General features: G+C 37.8%; 1 protein-coding gene across 1 annotated transcript in view; it reads left to right on the top strand.

Annotated features, from left to right (window-relative positions):
* Positions 1-1,700: 1,700 nt before the first annotated feature.
* LOC132118191 (msx2-interacting protein-like) overlaps positions 1,701-17,448 on the top strand; it is a 28,801-nt gene continuing 13,053 nt past the window's right edge. Inside the window, exons 1-3 of the mRNA XM_059527847.1 lie at positions 1,701-1,949; positions 4,654-4,974; positions 8,820-9,449. Of these exons, the coding sequence (XP_059383830.1) occupies positions 1,867-1,949; positions 4,654-4,974; positions 8,820-9,449 (1,034 nt within the window). The 5' untranslated portion in view covers positions 1,701-1,866. The remainder of the gene's footprint in view (positions 1,950-4,653; positions 4,975-8,819; positions 9,450-17,448) is intronic.

The following is a 17,448-nucleotide window of genomic DNA, read 5'->3' as shown; positions in this document are numbered from 1 at the left end:
TGCGTCTTGTCTTTTAAAATTTTTGAGCTCTGTAACAATTTAGTTGTGTCAATTCCTTGGAAGAAATTCAACTGAATGTAAGCCCAAAATAGCACCACTGGAAACAAAATGGCCGTGGCGCTGTCATTTATTTTGTTGTGCTGGCTTCTGTCTACAGTAGGTTATGCTCAAAATGGCGTCATATCCACGGAACATTCTTTCGATAACTGGCGCCAAAAATTAACAACCGAACATTCCAGAACATCGAATGTGTGATCTGTTTGTGTTGCGTAAAGCACTCTGGTATGCAATAATCTATACGTGTTTTAATTCTCCACGGTGAGGCTGTTTCAGGACGTTTTAAAGCGCTCAAACAAGGACAAAACATTTCTCTCAGACGCATTCCACATCCTGTCGCTTTTTTGTTTACAATCCCGTCCTTTCCTCTGTCGAATAAATACATTTACAATTATTCTAATCAATTTAGTAAAGCAATAAATGTCTTCACGACCTTAGAAGTTTGCCACACCGTCTTGTGTTTAGGAGCAAGAAAAATACCATTTGTTGTCCAAGTATCCAGTGGATTCTTTTTATTGTGCAACATACAATATCGTTTAGGCCTAAAGTGCGTTTTTGTACATCCAACGTGCAACCAATCCCAAAAGAACTGTAAAAGAATTACAGTTTATTAATTCTAGTCCAAAAATATCAAGAATTTAGACAGATCCAGAAAGTCCGTGCAATTCCAGTAAAAACTCAAAACTGCATCTGAAGATTATGGGGTTTGCTCAAGCTCCAGCTTGAGAACCAGCTGCACCTCAGTACAGGTTACAGAAATCTCTGCCACTCTGAGTGTTGGTGATCGCTCTTTGTCAAAACTCTATGTGGGCGTGAAAAGCGCACGCGCGATTCATCCATTGCAGTCCCTGCGCTGCCGCATTCTGGCGCATGCGTAGACCACATCATCCGCCTCGTGCATAGTTGGAAAACAGACAAATGTTTTTTTTTTTAATAAGGAAATGTTACACGATAGGGCATCATCTTGGGTGTTCCAAGACAGCATTTGATTGCCACAATAAGCTAGTGATTAAGCGTTGCATTTATTTATATTTTGGACAGCTGATCTGTATTGTCGTTAATTTTTAAGCTTACCGGTACATTCGTTCTTGTTGTGGTTAAGACTGGGAGAGGTCCGATTACTAATCTCTCCCACAATTACAGACGTACGGAACTATTATTAGAGGGTTGACTAAATCATGTCTGCATTAAATTAACTAGTTCCCGAGAAAAGAGGATCTCGTCATGTCTTTTGTTTTGACTTGTGAGTCGTATATAAAATAGACTGTTCCCATCTGGATTTGGGGAAAACAAATGGATGTGCAAACATATACAAAGCAGCAGTACTGAAGCTAATACTGTCAACACCGTCCTGCCACTGACTCATGAATAAAGAGTTTGCGGTAAACCACACGTCTCATACATTTTACACCCCATGATTAACCTTCATTTTTAGTCATGTTCTTCTACAAACAGGCTGTAAAATGTCATACTAAAGCAAAGTCAACCAAGTCTGACTGTTACCTTGCAATCTAAACCGGGGCATGAATCCAACGTTTGTGCCCATTTTAACAATTAGAAATGATTTACAATAAAATGTCATGTCCGATGATTTGATCCATGTGGTATTCCGAGTGCTCATTGCATATGCGCGATCTCGTCATGAACCAGAGCGCGCTCCTCGACAGCGAGGTTCAGGCTCTCGTAGTCAACACAGCTTTCAAATGCGAGCGGGTCCCATGAAAGGAACTCCTCGCACACGGCAACACACGTTCAGCCGGATTTAACTCATAAAATCTTCTGTATGGTCGGGGGACACCAGAGCGCAGTATGGTCCGGGAAACCAGACATTTATGGGTGGGGAATTTACCAGAAAATGTACGAGAGGACAAAATTATCGAGCACTTCAAGCGGTAAGTGACGATATGCTGAGAGCAAGACAACATCCAGCAATGTGCTTCCTTCAAGTTTTTGGGGGGAAAACATTAGCAGCGCACCGGTTAAATACGGTACCTTAAACGTGTGCCATAACTTTGGCAGCAACGCTGCTACTGAGCTGGCTTGTTTTGGGTCATTTAACATACGCTGGCTAGTGAGTTATTTTTTGAGAGTCGCAGTCGTCGCTAGGTTGCTAATTAGCACGGAAGGTCGCATTCAAGCGCGTTATCGTTACCTCTAACTGTTAACGTTAGCTGTATTACTGTTGGCTTCAACTTGCTTTCATTTACCACCCAGGTGTCTCTACTACTGAAAGGCAGTAACGCTTGTTGCTTGGTGGTTGAAAAAAATACTGCGAGTGAGCTGAATGGGCTAAATGCTGTATGTACTGCTTAAAGCATTACAGTGGGTGTTGTTTTGAACTTGGCTCAGATGTCATGGATGTCAGGCGAGCGGAGACCGTCAGTGGCTGCATCTAGAAGTCAAACAATAGCAGTGTGGGCATACTTTCAAGACAAGTTTCTGCTTGAAAAGGTTCAGGACCAGCCTGTAAAGTATAATTTATTTCAGTTTATGAACATGTGGCGACAGTTCCTAGTACATCACCAATAGGACGTTTACTTTAAGTTGTCAGACAGAAGTTTGTGTTTGGCTGTGAGGTGCATACATGGGCTGTTTTGTTTAGTATATGGCACTAAGGCATGATATTCTGTGTTAAAAACAAAACAAAACAAAAAACATCTAGCGTTCAAAACCACCCACATACCCGAGGGGTTTAATGTCCATTTCTCACCTGTATGTATTCCGTTGATGCGAGGTGATCTATTAGAATTTTGTTGGAACTAAATAGTGCAAATTTGTCTATCTGAAACAGCGAGGTGAGATTGCTCCCTCAGTAGTGACATCGCAATATCGTGTATTACACCCAGAAATCTGACTTTAAAGTCGGTTGCTTGATTGTTTATATCGTCCCAAAACATAAATTATCGCATACACTTCTATAAAAGATTGATTATTTAAATATACCCAGCTTTATCTGCATACATACAATAGGTCACGTAAAGCGAAACTAACGTTACGTCGCAAGTGTAAACCACATGATTGATTATATCGTCGCAAAATGTTAACTATCTTATGGCCCAACTCTATGCGACGAAAGTATTGTAATAGTGTAAACATTAACGTCATTTTTCTGTAAATACTCTTAAAACAATGCAAGTTAGTGTAAAAAGCGCTATACATATATAATTGACTTGACTAAAAGCTGTATAACGAGTTTATTGGCCACATCCATTACCTACACGTATGCATATTGTCTGTCAGTCACGTGAGTGTACAAATACAACCAAAACACATAGACGTAACGTTAATTTTTGAAAATGCACGTGTGATCGAACTCCTCATAATGTTTTTGTTTGGTTTTAAATAACGTAACCTGTATTGTGTTGGAGATGTTTAGGCTATAAATCATAACAATGCATGGCAAGATATTAATTACTTTGTGAGTCGAGCACACAGGGAGGCAGGCACTAGTATGAGAGAACCAACATATAAGAGTTGAGTAAATAATTTATTCATTTTAGACAAACCGCTTTGTTGTCTCAACGGCAGGCTTTTGTGCACACGCCTGTCTATTTAAATTTGAATTGTGGTAATAACGGTGGCCCCTTGAATGGGAACTAAATTCAGACACGCTCATGCTCAACTGTGACGGAATATTAAAGGAGAATAAGTTTTCTGTTGTATACAGGAAACAAATACAGATATATACGTTTATATAATAAATGGAACATATTTATGCACCCCGAACCGTGTCTGTCAGAGCTCAGGTCAGTGCGGCAGAGGTATTATTGAAAACGGGGGACGCGGGAATGAATAAGCAGTGTGTGAATAGGTTTGTAAAATGGCGACGTAGTTTGTGTAAGTGAGTGTGAGAACTGATGTGTCAGACAGCTGCTCACCTAGAGCACCCATTTGAATGCCTAAATTGCTTATTACACATTTTAATATTTTGCTTACCAAGTGTTGTTTTACCCCCCATGTGCACCTGTCATCTGTTTACATATGTTTTGTTTATTTGTTTGATGATTGACAGGACATTAAGTATACCACACAAGGCTTTTACAAGCACCATATTTCAAGAATTGTACAGTAAAAAAAAATACATTTATTAAACATGTCAAGAAGATGTAAATAGAGCAGATCAAAACATCATAATGACGTTTGAAGCCTGAATGATTTGACAGCATTATGAAATTTGACTGAATTCTGGCATTCGCGTATACATATTGTGTGCAGCAAGATGCTGTTTTGCAATTCTGTGGTGCCATCAAAATCTGATATTTGTTTTTCTGTCATAATTATTGGATGTATTCAAATTAAAAGAGATAATAGTGGCATATGGTTGATGCTACTCATACAGTGGTACTTTTTTGTGTGATGATGATGCAGAAGGCAGGCTGTTTTTATTTGAATAGCCTTATTTACATATTGCACAAATGACTGGCATGAAGGTTTGTGTTCACTAAGGCTTTTTCACCATCTAATCTGCCCTTTGCGTATTGGCAATATGTATGATGGTTATTCATATTAGCATAATTGATTGCAAGTATCATTCAATGCAATGCATTTGTGTTGGATACAATGAAATACCTTTTCTGCTATTTTTTGCTTTTTTAGGTATGGACGTGTGGAGAGTGTCAAGGTGCTCCCAAAACGAGGATCGGAGGGTGGAGTGGCAGCTTTTGTGGATTTTGTGGACATTAAGAGTGCTCAGAAAGCTCATAATTCTCTCAACAAGATGGGAGACAGAGACCTACGCACTGATTACAATGAGCCAGGAACTATTCCCAGTGCAGCTCGAGGCCTGGATGATAGCCTGTCCATAGCCACACGTGGGCGGGATGTTTCAGGGTTCACAAGGGGGGCGGGGGGCCCTGTGTATGTGCCCCCTGTGTCACTCCACAGCAGAGAGGGACGCTTTGAACGCAGACTAGACGGGTAAGTGGACATAGTTTTTCTGAAGGCAGGGGGAGCATTCGTTTCTTGTAACTCATCTCTCCCTCCCAGTTATTTCCGTCATTAATTGGGCTAATTTATTGTTTTGGGGCGGGTGACATGAGGGAAATTAAGAGAACACACTGGAGGGTATTAATTGGGGCATCACACTTTGATGGTTGAGGTCTGTCATCACTCACCATGTAAAGTAAACCAGTTTTAAAGTTTATCAAATCATGGTGAAAACATGCACCGAAATTCATTATCATTGTGTAGAGAGATTAACGTGCCTCTGCATGGGGATTCTCTCAGAGTTGGATATCGCTGCGAAGAGAATCCAGGGCATGTTTTGGATATCAAAATATACCGGGATTTCTGGAAGCGAGAGCAAATCCATGGCCGTGGCCTTACCTGGAATTGGCCTTTTCTGGAGTACTCTACCGCCCAAGGTGGATTAATGGGTTACATCATGTGTTTTTCCTCTGTTATTGTAACACGATTACAGTGTTGATCAATTAAGACCCATTGATTGGTAATTGGATTATGGAAATGGGTGGTTTAGGAATCAGTTCTTTCCATTCCATGATCTGGAGCGCTCTGGATGGTATTCTCTGGATTTTTAATCACACTGGATTAATGCAACCCAATGACAAAGGATATTCTATCACTACGGTTTCTTTTCTCTTTTTTTTCGGGATTATTTGTGGTGTTAGGGTTTGCCTTTTAGTTACATGGGAGACTTCTGCCATTGATCAACATGGTAGAATGTGACAGAAACGCAGTGAGCAAATACCTTTATTTATCCCTTATTTATTTATAGACAATTTAAATTCATTTTTGCTTTTTTTCCTAAATGCCAAAGAAAAGAAAATGGATCAAAAGTAGCATTTGGTCTAATATACTGAAGAAAGAACTGATTTTTGGATCCACACAGTAAAAAGCATGGAGGTATTACTATTGCGGGGCTAAAGACATCTCAGTTTGGATGTGAAAAAAATGCCACTGGATTACAAAACCCCATAACGGATCGGGGACTACAGCAGATTATGGATAAACTACAATGAAGAAGAAAGTCGGTTTCTCCTAATGGACTATTCCAGTGCCAATGGATTATTGATGTCTTTTTCCTAACATCAATGAAGATTCCACTGGGATTTGTAAAACACTGATTCAAATGCCCATGTTTTGAGAGTTGACTTGGATTATCATCATCCACAGTGATTAGGACATTGGTACCTTGTTCTGTTGGGATATCAGAGAAATTAACTGTTTTCAGCTGTAAGGAGGTGGTGAGAAGATTCCAAATAACTGAATCAGTTTTTTGATGCACTGAAGAGGGATTTAAAAGGACAGAGGCATTTTCAATTTTTTTTTAATCTACAGAGACATTTCGCTTCATAGGACTAATGAAAATAAAGAACACAAGTAATGCTGTATGAAGATCAACATTATGGATTTACATTTTTGGACTTCTTTCTTCAGCCTGTTTTTGATCTGATGGGGATTTTTTTTGCACTGAACTGAGTTGGACATTCTACCTCCTTTTACATTTTACCTCCATATGCTTTTCCCATATTGATATTGACTTATTTTTTAATATTCATGGATTCTTTTTGGCCGAACTATTATTGGATCCTGAAAGATAAGGATTACTTCGTTGTTGTTTTTTCTTACCATTTTTACATTCTACATTTTTAACCCCCTTTTTTTGCTCACAAAGTTCTGTCTCCCTAAATTGTATTTGGAATTGTAGGTCGGGTTACCGCTGTCTGAAAAGGTTGGTATGTTCTGCCCTGTGTATTTTAGCTGTTCTCTAACCCCTAGTTTGATCCCCTGTCTTTTTTTCCATCTCCCACTAACAGATGTAGCTGTTAAACGGGCTGTTTTTAGTAGCTTGTTGGCATTTGCAGATTTTTACCTCCCTTTGCTGTCCCTTTCCTGATTCTCACTCTTTTTCACACTCCCTGGCTTTTTGCCTCTCTGCGTTACCTATGTGAATAATTTGAATATTGTTTGACGCTTAAGAAGAAAAAAAGGTTCAAATGACTTTAAAGAATACAGCAAAGCTAGCCAAACGCATAACAGCTCTATGAAAATGGAGATGGCAAATGAACTGTGGAGTGTTGTGATGCATTGTGTCACCACCACTGTTTGTCAGTTCTTGTGGAAATTACAGGAGAAGGTTGATCACAGTCAAGTTACACAGCTGGCTTCACGAAACAAAAGCATCTTTTTCTAATTGAAACCAAACTTCTTTAAATTAACTAGGTCAGATTGGTTGCAGCATGCTCACTATCACTCACTGTCAGGACTGACGAATTCTTATTGTGGAGAAAGTGCATCTCATGAAATAGTTTATTTTGATTATTATCATTATTAATAATAAATATAACTGTCGGTAGCTCTGTTGCAAGATTAAATAGACTTTAGGTACACTGCTTGTCGTGCCTAAGAACAATTCTTAACCATGGTAATTTTATTTTAGCAGACTACCTCTCATAGGTTAGGCTATTGGTTATTAATATATTCTGTTGCAAACTTAAGACTATTCAGGTTTAAAAAAGTAAATTAAATGATTTTTATTTGCAATCTGTATAATACGTTTAAATACCCAAGGATTTATCATTGTAAGATATTGAAAAACCGTCAGGTTGATTGACTGATTTAAAACTGTTACGTGTTCTCAGAACTCATCAGTATTAAAATATAAAAATATTACTTCTTTTTCCCTCATCGATTTAAAAATGTATGTAGGTTCTTGACTTCTAAAGAGTTGTGGAATGATTGCAGTTACATTTTAATAGTTTGAAAAGGGCTACTGAAACTGAAAGTCTTCAAGTGTTTCAAAATGGCTATTAAAGTGAAGCTAGGATACAGCTTATTGTGTCATGGTGTCCCTGCCTCCCCTTTTACTCATTCCTTTTTCATTAGAATTTATTTTGTTCCTCTTTAAAAATAAGTAAATAAAAAAAACCTGGTTTAGTATCACTCTGATTAATTATTCTTCAACCTGACCAGAACCTAATGATGTTCAAGCATATTATTGTAAAAGACCTTTATTTCAAAATAATGAGTTTTTATAACCTGTAGCTTTGATTTTATTCTTAGAGAATGACTTAATTGTATTCATGAAACCTCATTCTGTTTAGTTAATTAGATCACAAAATAATGCAGTAATACACGGTTATGTCATTCTATCATAGAAGGGAAGTAGGTTGTCTGGAATTTCTAATTAAAAGAAATATTTGCTTTATTATATTCATGGTAATGCAGAAGAAAATAACTATCTAATTGTCTTTAGTGTTCTCTAAGTGTAATGTAATTGTAATTGTAGTTTCTCACTAAGACAACAAGAACAACAAAAACAGTAGTTTTATGCAATAAAGTAAATTAAGTTAATTTTAGTTATCTAGAATATTGTAAATTGCCATTGTAAAGTAATCTCCTCTGATTTTGTTTTTCTTTAGCCTGTGTAACTTGGAATGTGACTGACCATAGCATGCATGACGTTTGTCATGCATTATTTTCTTCCCCTTTGTTTTCAGTATGGATTCATTTTGATTTCTGAAATGCAAAAAGAATAAATTGCAAAAGCAAAATCCCAAATGAATAAACAAACAAATAAAGTCCAAGTTGTCCTGACCTGGTATCAATATTTGTATTGAATGCTACAATAAAAGACAGTCTAAGACAGCATCTTTCCAACATGCACTTGCAGTCTATGTTTTGATTAAATCACTCTTCAGTGCATGTCACTTGACTCGTATGCCTGTCAGGGATGAAAATAACATTCATTTCATTCTTTCCATTTTTCTTTACCATCCTCAATCCCTTTCCTTGTCATGTAGGGCTGCAGACGGTCGGGAGCGGTCTTACGATCACAGTGCCTATGGACACCATGAGCGTAGCAGCAGCAACAGCAGTAGTTTCGATCGCCAACGTCACTATGAAACCGATTATTACAGAGACTCTAGGGACCGGGCCCTCAATGGAGCTAGCGGGAGTGCCAGTTCTGCCAGTGGCAGCATTGGAAGCGGCTCATCAGGGGCCAGTGTAGGTGTTGCAGGGAGTGTTGCAGGAACTACTAGTGCTGCTGGAAGCAGTAGCAGCACTGCTGGAGTAGGAAGTGGCGGCTCGACACCGGGAGGCATTGTCTACTATGGTTCACGAAGCCGGAGCCCTACTCATTTTGAGACTACCGAGACTCGCTATGAGCCCCGTGCCCGTGAAACTTTCACACTCGCCAGTGTGGTCAATCGGGATTTATACAGAGAAGAAAGAGGCAGACGAGGAGAAAGGAAATACCACCACAGCCGCAGTCGTTCACCATCTTCGCAAACACACAATCCATCACCACAGAGGCTGCAGAGTCAAGCAGCGCGGCCAGCACACTCCTGCAGTAGCCCAGGATCATGCAGTCGTTCCTCCAGCTCTGACTCTGTTAGCAGCACCAGCACCAGCAGCAGCGGCAGTGGCAGGTAAGAGCAGTAAAGCATCTAGGTGCATCTCTTTAGCATATTGATGCCAGTCCATTTAAAATAAAATGTTTACATTTAAATGCATAGTTTACCCAAAAAAATTTATTCAAGTTGTTCCAGACTTATTTTTTTTTATTTTTTTTTTTTCTTCTGGTGAGCACAAAAGAGATTTATAAAAAAATAAATAAATGTTGGTAACCAAAAAGTTTCTAGTCCCCATTGGCCTTTTTTTTTTTTTTTACCATACGTTGAAAGTTATAGGGGAACTGTTACCCATATTCTTCAAAATATTTTCTTTTGTGTTTTACAAAAATTATTGAAATGGATATCATGTAGTTACATAGTCTATAAAATTATAAACACACTTTTGCTGGAAAATGTCACTGTTGCAATTTCATCAAAACCTCATCTGTTAGCTAGCTAGATAGCATTATCTTTCTGAAAAATCTGCAGAATTTGCAACAGCAATGTAGATTTCATCACAGAAAATCAAACTTTTACGTGTCAAGGCATAAAAATGGATGCAAAAGATCTACGAATGTAACCTTTTTAGTGGCAAAGCAGCACTGACTGGAAAAGGCCTATTGACTCTCCCGTCAACTGGCCCAAAACTCCCTCACACTGGTCATCATTGTTGAGCCATGTTTGCGCAGCTTTTAGTACTTAAACTACAGTATTGCATTTTTGTTTCTTTTGAAGAATGTTCAAAATTCTTACGTGCGGTTTAAAATGTGTATTTTTCATAACATAATCATTTGTAGACTGTGGCTGTGACACTATCCGTCATTGCTTTATTTGTTTGAGCATCTTGACCAGCATGACACAACAACTTTGGCTGAACCACTAGCTTGAGTTTGAGTCAGGACTATCTGTTTGGCACATAAATTACATTTAAACATCTCTTAGCATGCTGAAAGTTCAAAAAGATCTTTTAGAACATGCACAGCCATCGATTAACCCTGCAAATTCATCATAGCATGAAAAAGTCACTTCTCAGTTGTTGATCTTTGGACTCAATCCACATGCTCATCTAATGACATGTGATAGCTTTGTTTTTGGTGGTCTTGGTGATCCCCTAGGTTTTTAAGTGGTCGATAACAATGGATACTGATTACAAATTAAGTAGTTCGTCGGTAATGGTAAACATACTTTTGTTGTCGTTCATCATTGCTTATCACGTTTACTGCTTTTAAAGATGCTTGCTGCCTTTTCTTTTTGTATGAAATTATCACTGGATGCTATAAAAAAAAAACAGATGTTTTAAAATAATTTTTTTTTTTTTTACTTACAGTGAAGAGTATTGTTACGTTAAGCAACTTTCTTCTAAACTGATTACAGTTTTTATTAGTATTTACTCATTTCAAGTATGTAGTAGATGCACCTTTGATCTGTGTGGAAAGGTTTCTCTCACATGTGGCCACCAAGATCTTTCCTCATTTTCTTTTCTGTAAAACTGATCAAGCTCAACAGATTACTTAAAGATAATTAGTGTACAGTGACCAACCTTGTGTTTATTTAACTTTAACCTCTCAACCACACTGGTTATGTCCACTTAACTATTTATGTGACTTCTAAATCTACTTAACTGCACTAGTGATCATTTTGTTTTACATTATATTGTTTAAAAAAATCTGTTTTTCTAATCCATTTCTGCTAATTCTGTGCTGTAAACCTACAAAACTTGGAAAAAGTCCAATGAAGGGAATACATCTTATGCAAACTATTTTTCCCCCCGTCTCATTCCTGACCCAGTTGCAGATTTGGCTTCGAGGGCTTTGAGTCGGCATATTGGGATGCCCTGGAGCGAATATGTGTGTAAGACATAATTGCTCTGGTCAAGCATTGCTCCCAGCAGGTTTTGGATTTTAACTTTTATCTTTGTGGAAACTCTTTTTATCGTTGAATTTTAAAATGTAGGAAATGTTTCGGGACAAATATTTAAACTGTTATATAGGGCTGTCGCGGTTAAGAAATTTCCCCTGCGGTTATTATGGGTGGCTCAATAGCGCGAAATGCGGTATTACCGCCGTTTTATTTATTTTTTTTTTACATACCTAATTTATCCTGATTTTGCTGCATACAAAGCTCTATTGTTGAGTTATGTAGCATATATTGTTGCTTTTTTTAACTGACAGAGACGTTTTAAAACATTTTTATTTATTGTTAAATGCCAAACAACAACCAATTTTTTTTTTTTTTTTTTAAGAAATCAAGTTCTAACATGTATTACATGTATGTGCGCGCGACTTTGGACAGCAGCGGAAATCTAGACTGATTATCGCGTCACCACTGGCCCACCAGGACAGTGGATTCGCGCTGGAGTCGATGCACTACTCATGCAGATAGCGTGTGAGCTCGTTATCTGCTCACGCTCTCTTGGGTATGGGCACTGACTCGGAGGTTGTCCGTGACTTCAGCAGGTATGCCTGTTACTTTCACGGCTGTATTTTACAGATTTCGCAAAGGCTTCAGCTACTCCTAACTGTCGGCCGGTCTCAGCTGTTCTTTTTGATGTTGCTGCGCGATCTGATGCTTGAGGGGGCAGCTGCGCTGGATGACAGGGGACATTCTAAAACGCTTAACATGGCTTAATGTACTAAGACAGTGATATTAACAGACCAAACTCACTAAAAATCATACTAATAAAGTATACTATCTATAAAAAATCAGATGAGTCCTGAATATGAATGAAACTCGTTTAATAACACGTTAAGCCTTTTCCTCCCATAAAAAAAACGTTATAAGAAAACGCTTAATGTGGCTTAATGTACCAAGACAGTGATTTTTAAAAACCAAACTCACTAAACATTATACTAATAAAGTAGTATACAATGTACAAAAAACAAAACAAAAAAACAGATGATCCCTGAATATGAATGCAAGTCGTTTAATAACACGTTAAGCCTTATGATGGTTTTCTATGAGAGGAAAAGGCTTAACGTGTTATTAAACGCGTTGAATTCATATTCAGGGATCATCTGATTTTTTGTAGATAATATACTTTATTAATATGATGTTTAGTGAGTTTGGTCTGTTAATATCACTGTATTGGTACATTAAACCACATTAAGCGTTTTTCCCGTTAAGCGTTTTAGAATGTCCCGATGACCTCAAATTAGATGTATTGCAGTGTCACAGGAACCTTTTTTGCAGCACATTTTGCATGTCGGCTCATCTATATTCGCTGGCTCGTCCTTTTCATTGGGTTGAAAGCCAAAATGTTCCCAAACTGGCAACGTGACACTAGGTTTTGGAACGAGATCGAGCGCATTCCATCGTTTCAGCCGGCCTATTAACTAACACAGCACCATAAAGCTACAACGGCTCACGAGAAAATTACAACCGTGACCATATTGTATCATTAATATAATTTATTTAACATTGAATGCACAGTGACAAATTAAAAAAAAAAAAACAATAAGGCCACAGCCTCATAAAAAAAAAAAAAAAAAACCTGAACACTGTGGTTGCCGCGGTTTCTGTGGTTGCTATCGTTCCTCTGCGGTTTGCTTGTCAATAGCGCGGTATTACAATTTTGCGGTTATCGCGACAGCCCTACTGTTATAGATGACCATATCAAAGGGAATGCTTTTAGTTAGGTTTCCCCATTTACATATTTAGCTTTTAAGCATATCCAAAGACAGAAGCCTTATTGTTTTTGTTGATGAATACATCTATTAAACGTGCAGTATGGAATTTTTGGCCACCAGGGGTCACTCAATCAAAACAATAACATGAGACGTACTTTGATGACGTCGGGAAAGAGCGTAGGCTCATGGGAGTTGTTGTTCATTGGAACACGCGCTCTGTCGCTCCCCACATTCCTCACTCATTTTAACTGAGGCCGGCGACACACTGGATGCGTGGCGCAAGCGTCTCAGCTGCGTGGCGTGTCAGTTTTTAATTCGGCTCCCATGTTAATATGTTAGAGCTTGCAGACTGCCTGTGTGAGCCGCGCGGAAAACGTGTGCATGCTAGAAATAGAACCGACGCCTATTTTTCACGCGTGTTGGAAGCGTTTCCAGGCAAAATATAATAGGAAAATGTTTATATGTTAATTTGTACACAAATACATATTAATTCATGACATTTTGATGTTTGAAAGTCTATAGGTTGACATAAATTCAGATACAAATGTAATTTAAAAAATAAATAAATAATTATCGATTTTCAAATATTGCACCTGTCAAACATAAGTCTATTTTGCCGTCAATACTGTTGATGGTGTCCTTTATCAGTAGGCTTTATATTTATGTTCAACATGAAGTATAGATATTGTTGTCATGAAGACAAGAGCCTGGTCTGTCAGCGGTCTCCCTCTATGTCACCTACAGTAGCAGCAGCGCGCCAGGCTTCTGGCACGCAGCAGAGACGCCACGCAGCCAGTGTGTCACCGGCCTTAGTATTTTGACAATCACGTATTTTCGAACGGAGAGATATATGAATTATCAGACCCCTATCAAATCAATATTCCATCTAGCTAGTAGTAATATATGTTAAAAAAAACACGGTTGCCTTTCGTTAATAATTATAATTAGGCTACGTTTATACTATGATATCGAACAAGATAGTGAACTGCATTTGAAGCTACTTTATCCAGCTAGATATTAGAACACATGTAGATTTACATTATACTCTACATGAGAGCTAGTCCGTCTGCGTTTTACACAAGACATCATCGTTTCACAAAATATACGGATAGATACAGTTAGCTGAATGGATGCATACCTGTTTATTAGAATACAAGCATCTCTCTGTAGTTTCAGCTTGTCACGAAGCTCTCTCTATCTTGGAAATGCAACTCCAATATTTACCCGTGTCTCGTTTCTTCTTCGTCCCAAAACCTTCTCAGGTCATTTATTTCACCCGTACGTTTGCGCTTCACAGAACAGTTTATATTGTTTATACGAATATAAACAATATAAATATAATAGTCTCGACCAAGGCTAGCTACTACTTTTTCTTCTTCGTCTCGTCTTTGCTTCTGTTCACCTTTGTATTTAGCGGTTCCGCAGGAAGTTAGATAAACTAGAGGGGTCAAAGTTTATATGACGCCATAGACGGGCGGCAAAACGGAAATAAAGAAACGTGCCGTGTCTTCTAATTAAACTATAATTTTCTCCGGATTTTAAAGTTCGTGGAAACTGTCGGGATAATGTAAGTGCACAAAAAAAAAAAAAATATAACATAGATATAGTGATATCTGCTATTTTTAAAGCAGAAAAATTACATATTGTGCCTTTAATCAGTGCTATTCTGATTCTATACTGGTATGACCAGTGCTTTTTCAGACTTGCAACTGTTTTACGAATGTACTGCAAATGCTCTAAAGAACGCTGAAGGCGAACAGAAATTAGATATGCAGCTCTCTGCTTGCAGCGCGTCAGTCACACTTGTCAGGAAAGTGAGTGAAACACACACAAACACACATTTTCATCAAATAGTACATCATTAATAGCGGTTCACTTCCACAATTTGGTACGATTGCGTTCACATTAGCAGCGAACCGTACCAGAGTTCACATGAACCGTACCCGAGACCACCATTTAAAAGCGGACTCGGGTATGGTTTGCGGGTGCGCACCAAAAGTGCTTGTGTGAAAGCACCCTTAAACATGCAGCTTACTGTCATTACTGTCAAGGGATAGATCCAAAAATGTCATTTCTGTCATTATTTAGTCACTGTCGCATTGTTCCAAACCTGTATTGATTTCTTTCTAGTGTTGTAAACAAGAGAAGATATTTTGAAGAATGTGGGTAACCAAACAGTTGCTGGTGCACATTGAATTTAATAGTAGCTAAAAATGCTATGGAAGTCACTGTGGACCAGCAACTGTTTGGTTTTCCACGTTCCTCAAAATAGCATTTTTCAGTATGTTCAGAAGAAGAGAGAAACTCATTCAGGTTTAAAACCACTTTTGAGGGAGTAAATGGTGGTATAAAAATAAAACACTATGACAGAATTGACATACAGCTGACAGAATTTTTATTTTTGGGTGAACTATTCCTATAACCTTAATAAAACAACAAAACACAGAGAAAAATCACTCACTGCTCTTGACTTAAGAAAATTAATACAGTTGCTTTAGTAATCAGTTTATATAGTATTTTATTTTTATGTTTGTTCAATCAATTTCTTGAATGCTCCTGCTCCTGCTATACAAATAAAACAAACAGTGCTTGATTTTCAGGTACAATAGGTGTATACACCTATTGTACCTGAAAATAAAGCACTGTTTGTTTTGTTTGTATATTATCTGTAGTAGTATATAATGTGTATCTTTGTCATTCTTTTATCTTTATTAAAATATAGAACAAAGATTTTTATCTTCGCCCTATTTGGCCTAAATATCTGCAATTTCATTTTTTTTGTTACCTTGAAAGGCTTAGTCTTTATAATAGGGAAATTAATTTGGCTGTAATGCTCAGACAACTTGCAAAATAGACAAACCAACATGACAAAGGTTTGTGATAAAATCACGAATCGTGATATTTCTGAAAAAAAAAAAATTTATATATTTTTTCCATATCGCCCACCCCTAGTTGAAATAGAGAAAAACAAACATGTCGAGGTGCTCTCTCAGTAAATCATTACCAGTTAGAGGAAGTAATTGGAAACCAGTTTTAACAACAATGAAATCATATTTAAATGGTACAAATGATGAGAAAGGTGTCCATATAATTTTCAGCTGAACTGTTAATTAATGACAACCCCATGAAACTCAGGCTTCACACCAAGACAATTGAATTAAATTTGCTGCCAAAGCAGCTCTCTTGTCTTTCTATTCTTGTATTTAATGTTGTTTAATAAATGGCAGATTTGCAAAAATTGAAAATTGTGTACCGTTGTCCTGTGTAATGCTAAATTCTTGCGTTTTTATTATTGAGCATGTTTGCTGTATTCTTTTGTCATTGTCTGAACAGACAAATCACATTCAAACCATGTGTCTTGGTGAAAACAGGGCTTAAAACATGAGATGGTGACTGACCTAGTTTATTTTGCGTTCTTTCACTCTGTGATGCTGACCAGGCTAGACACTGGCTTGAGGCATTGGGACAACCATCTATGAGTGATACTTCAGATGTATTTTGGGAGTGATTGACAAGTGGCCCTGCGGCTTTAGGACATCAACACAGACCTTTACTTGTAATGAGATGTGGTACATTTGCATGCCATAAATTCTCTGGAGACTGGACATAGGTCAGGTTTAACATCCTTTTCTGCTTGTTTCTGTTCTCCTTTAAATGTTATTGCAAGGCCACACTGTTACTCTCTAATGCCTTTTAAAACTGTTACCTTTAGAAAATGCCTTCATCCTAGACACACAGCAAACAGTGTACAGCAGGCAGAGACAAAGCTTGCAGCAGACCAATGAATAGCAGTAGATAGCTTTCTTTGCTAATCATTAAGTAGTAGGAAACACCAAAAAAAAAACTTACCTGGGATTGAATTCAAAAATGTTGGTTACCTATTCGTAATTTTGTTAAACCTTTAAATTAAGAAGTCAGAAATTGAAAAGTTTTTCTGAAAATACTCTGCTGGTGATGATTTTATTTTTAGTGCACCATAGTAATTAATATGTATAAATAAATGTATATTTGTTAGAGCATGCACCAGACAACTGCTTTTGTGTTTTTAGCTGCAAACTACAGGGTTGGCTTCCATTAGAATTGAGTGCCGTTTTATATTTATATTTGTTTGTTGACATGGAAGGACATCTTGAGGGTGTCTTTTTTTTTTTTTTCTTTGAAGAGTTGGTCCTTTATAAAATAAGGGATATTGTGCATATAAACAAAAAAAATGAAGCATATTGTTTTCCTATATATAAGTTGTATTGCATGCTTCTTGAGGAGAAAATGCTGTAGGGGAATTTTAAGAAACAACGCCTGGTGTATTTTCACACTGCCCACTTGAACTCCCCCCACCCCCGTGAGATCCAGTTGGAACTGGAAATTTCTAGTCACTGCTGGCTCCCTGCCCACTCCCACAGGCCAGCCCC

The sequence above is a fragment of the Carassius carassius genome, chromosome 37 (assembly GCF_963082965.1).
Source record: "Carassius carassius chromosome 37, fCarCar2.1, whole genome shotgun sequence".
Classification (NCBI taxonomy): Eukaryota; Metazoa; Chordata; class Actinopteri; order Cypriniformes; family Cyprinidae; genus Carassius; species Carassius carassius.
Note: the sequence above shows the minus strand (reverse complement) of the source record. Positions and strands in the feature narration are given on the sequence as shown.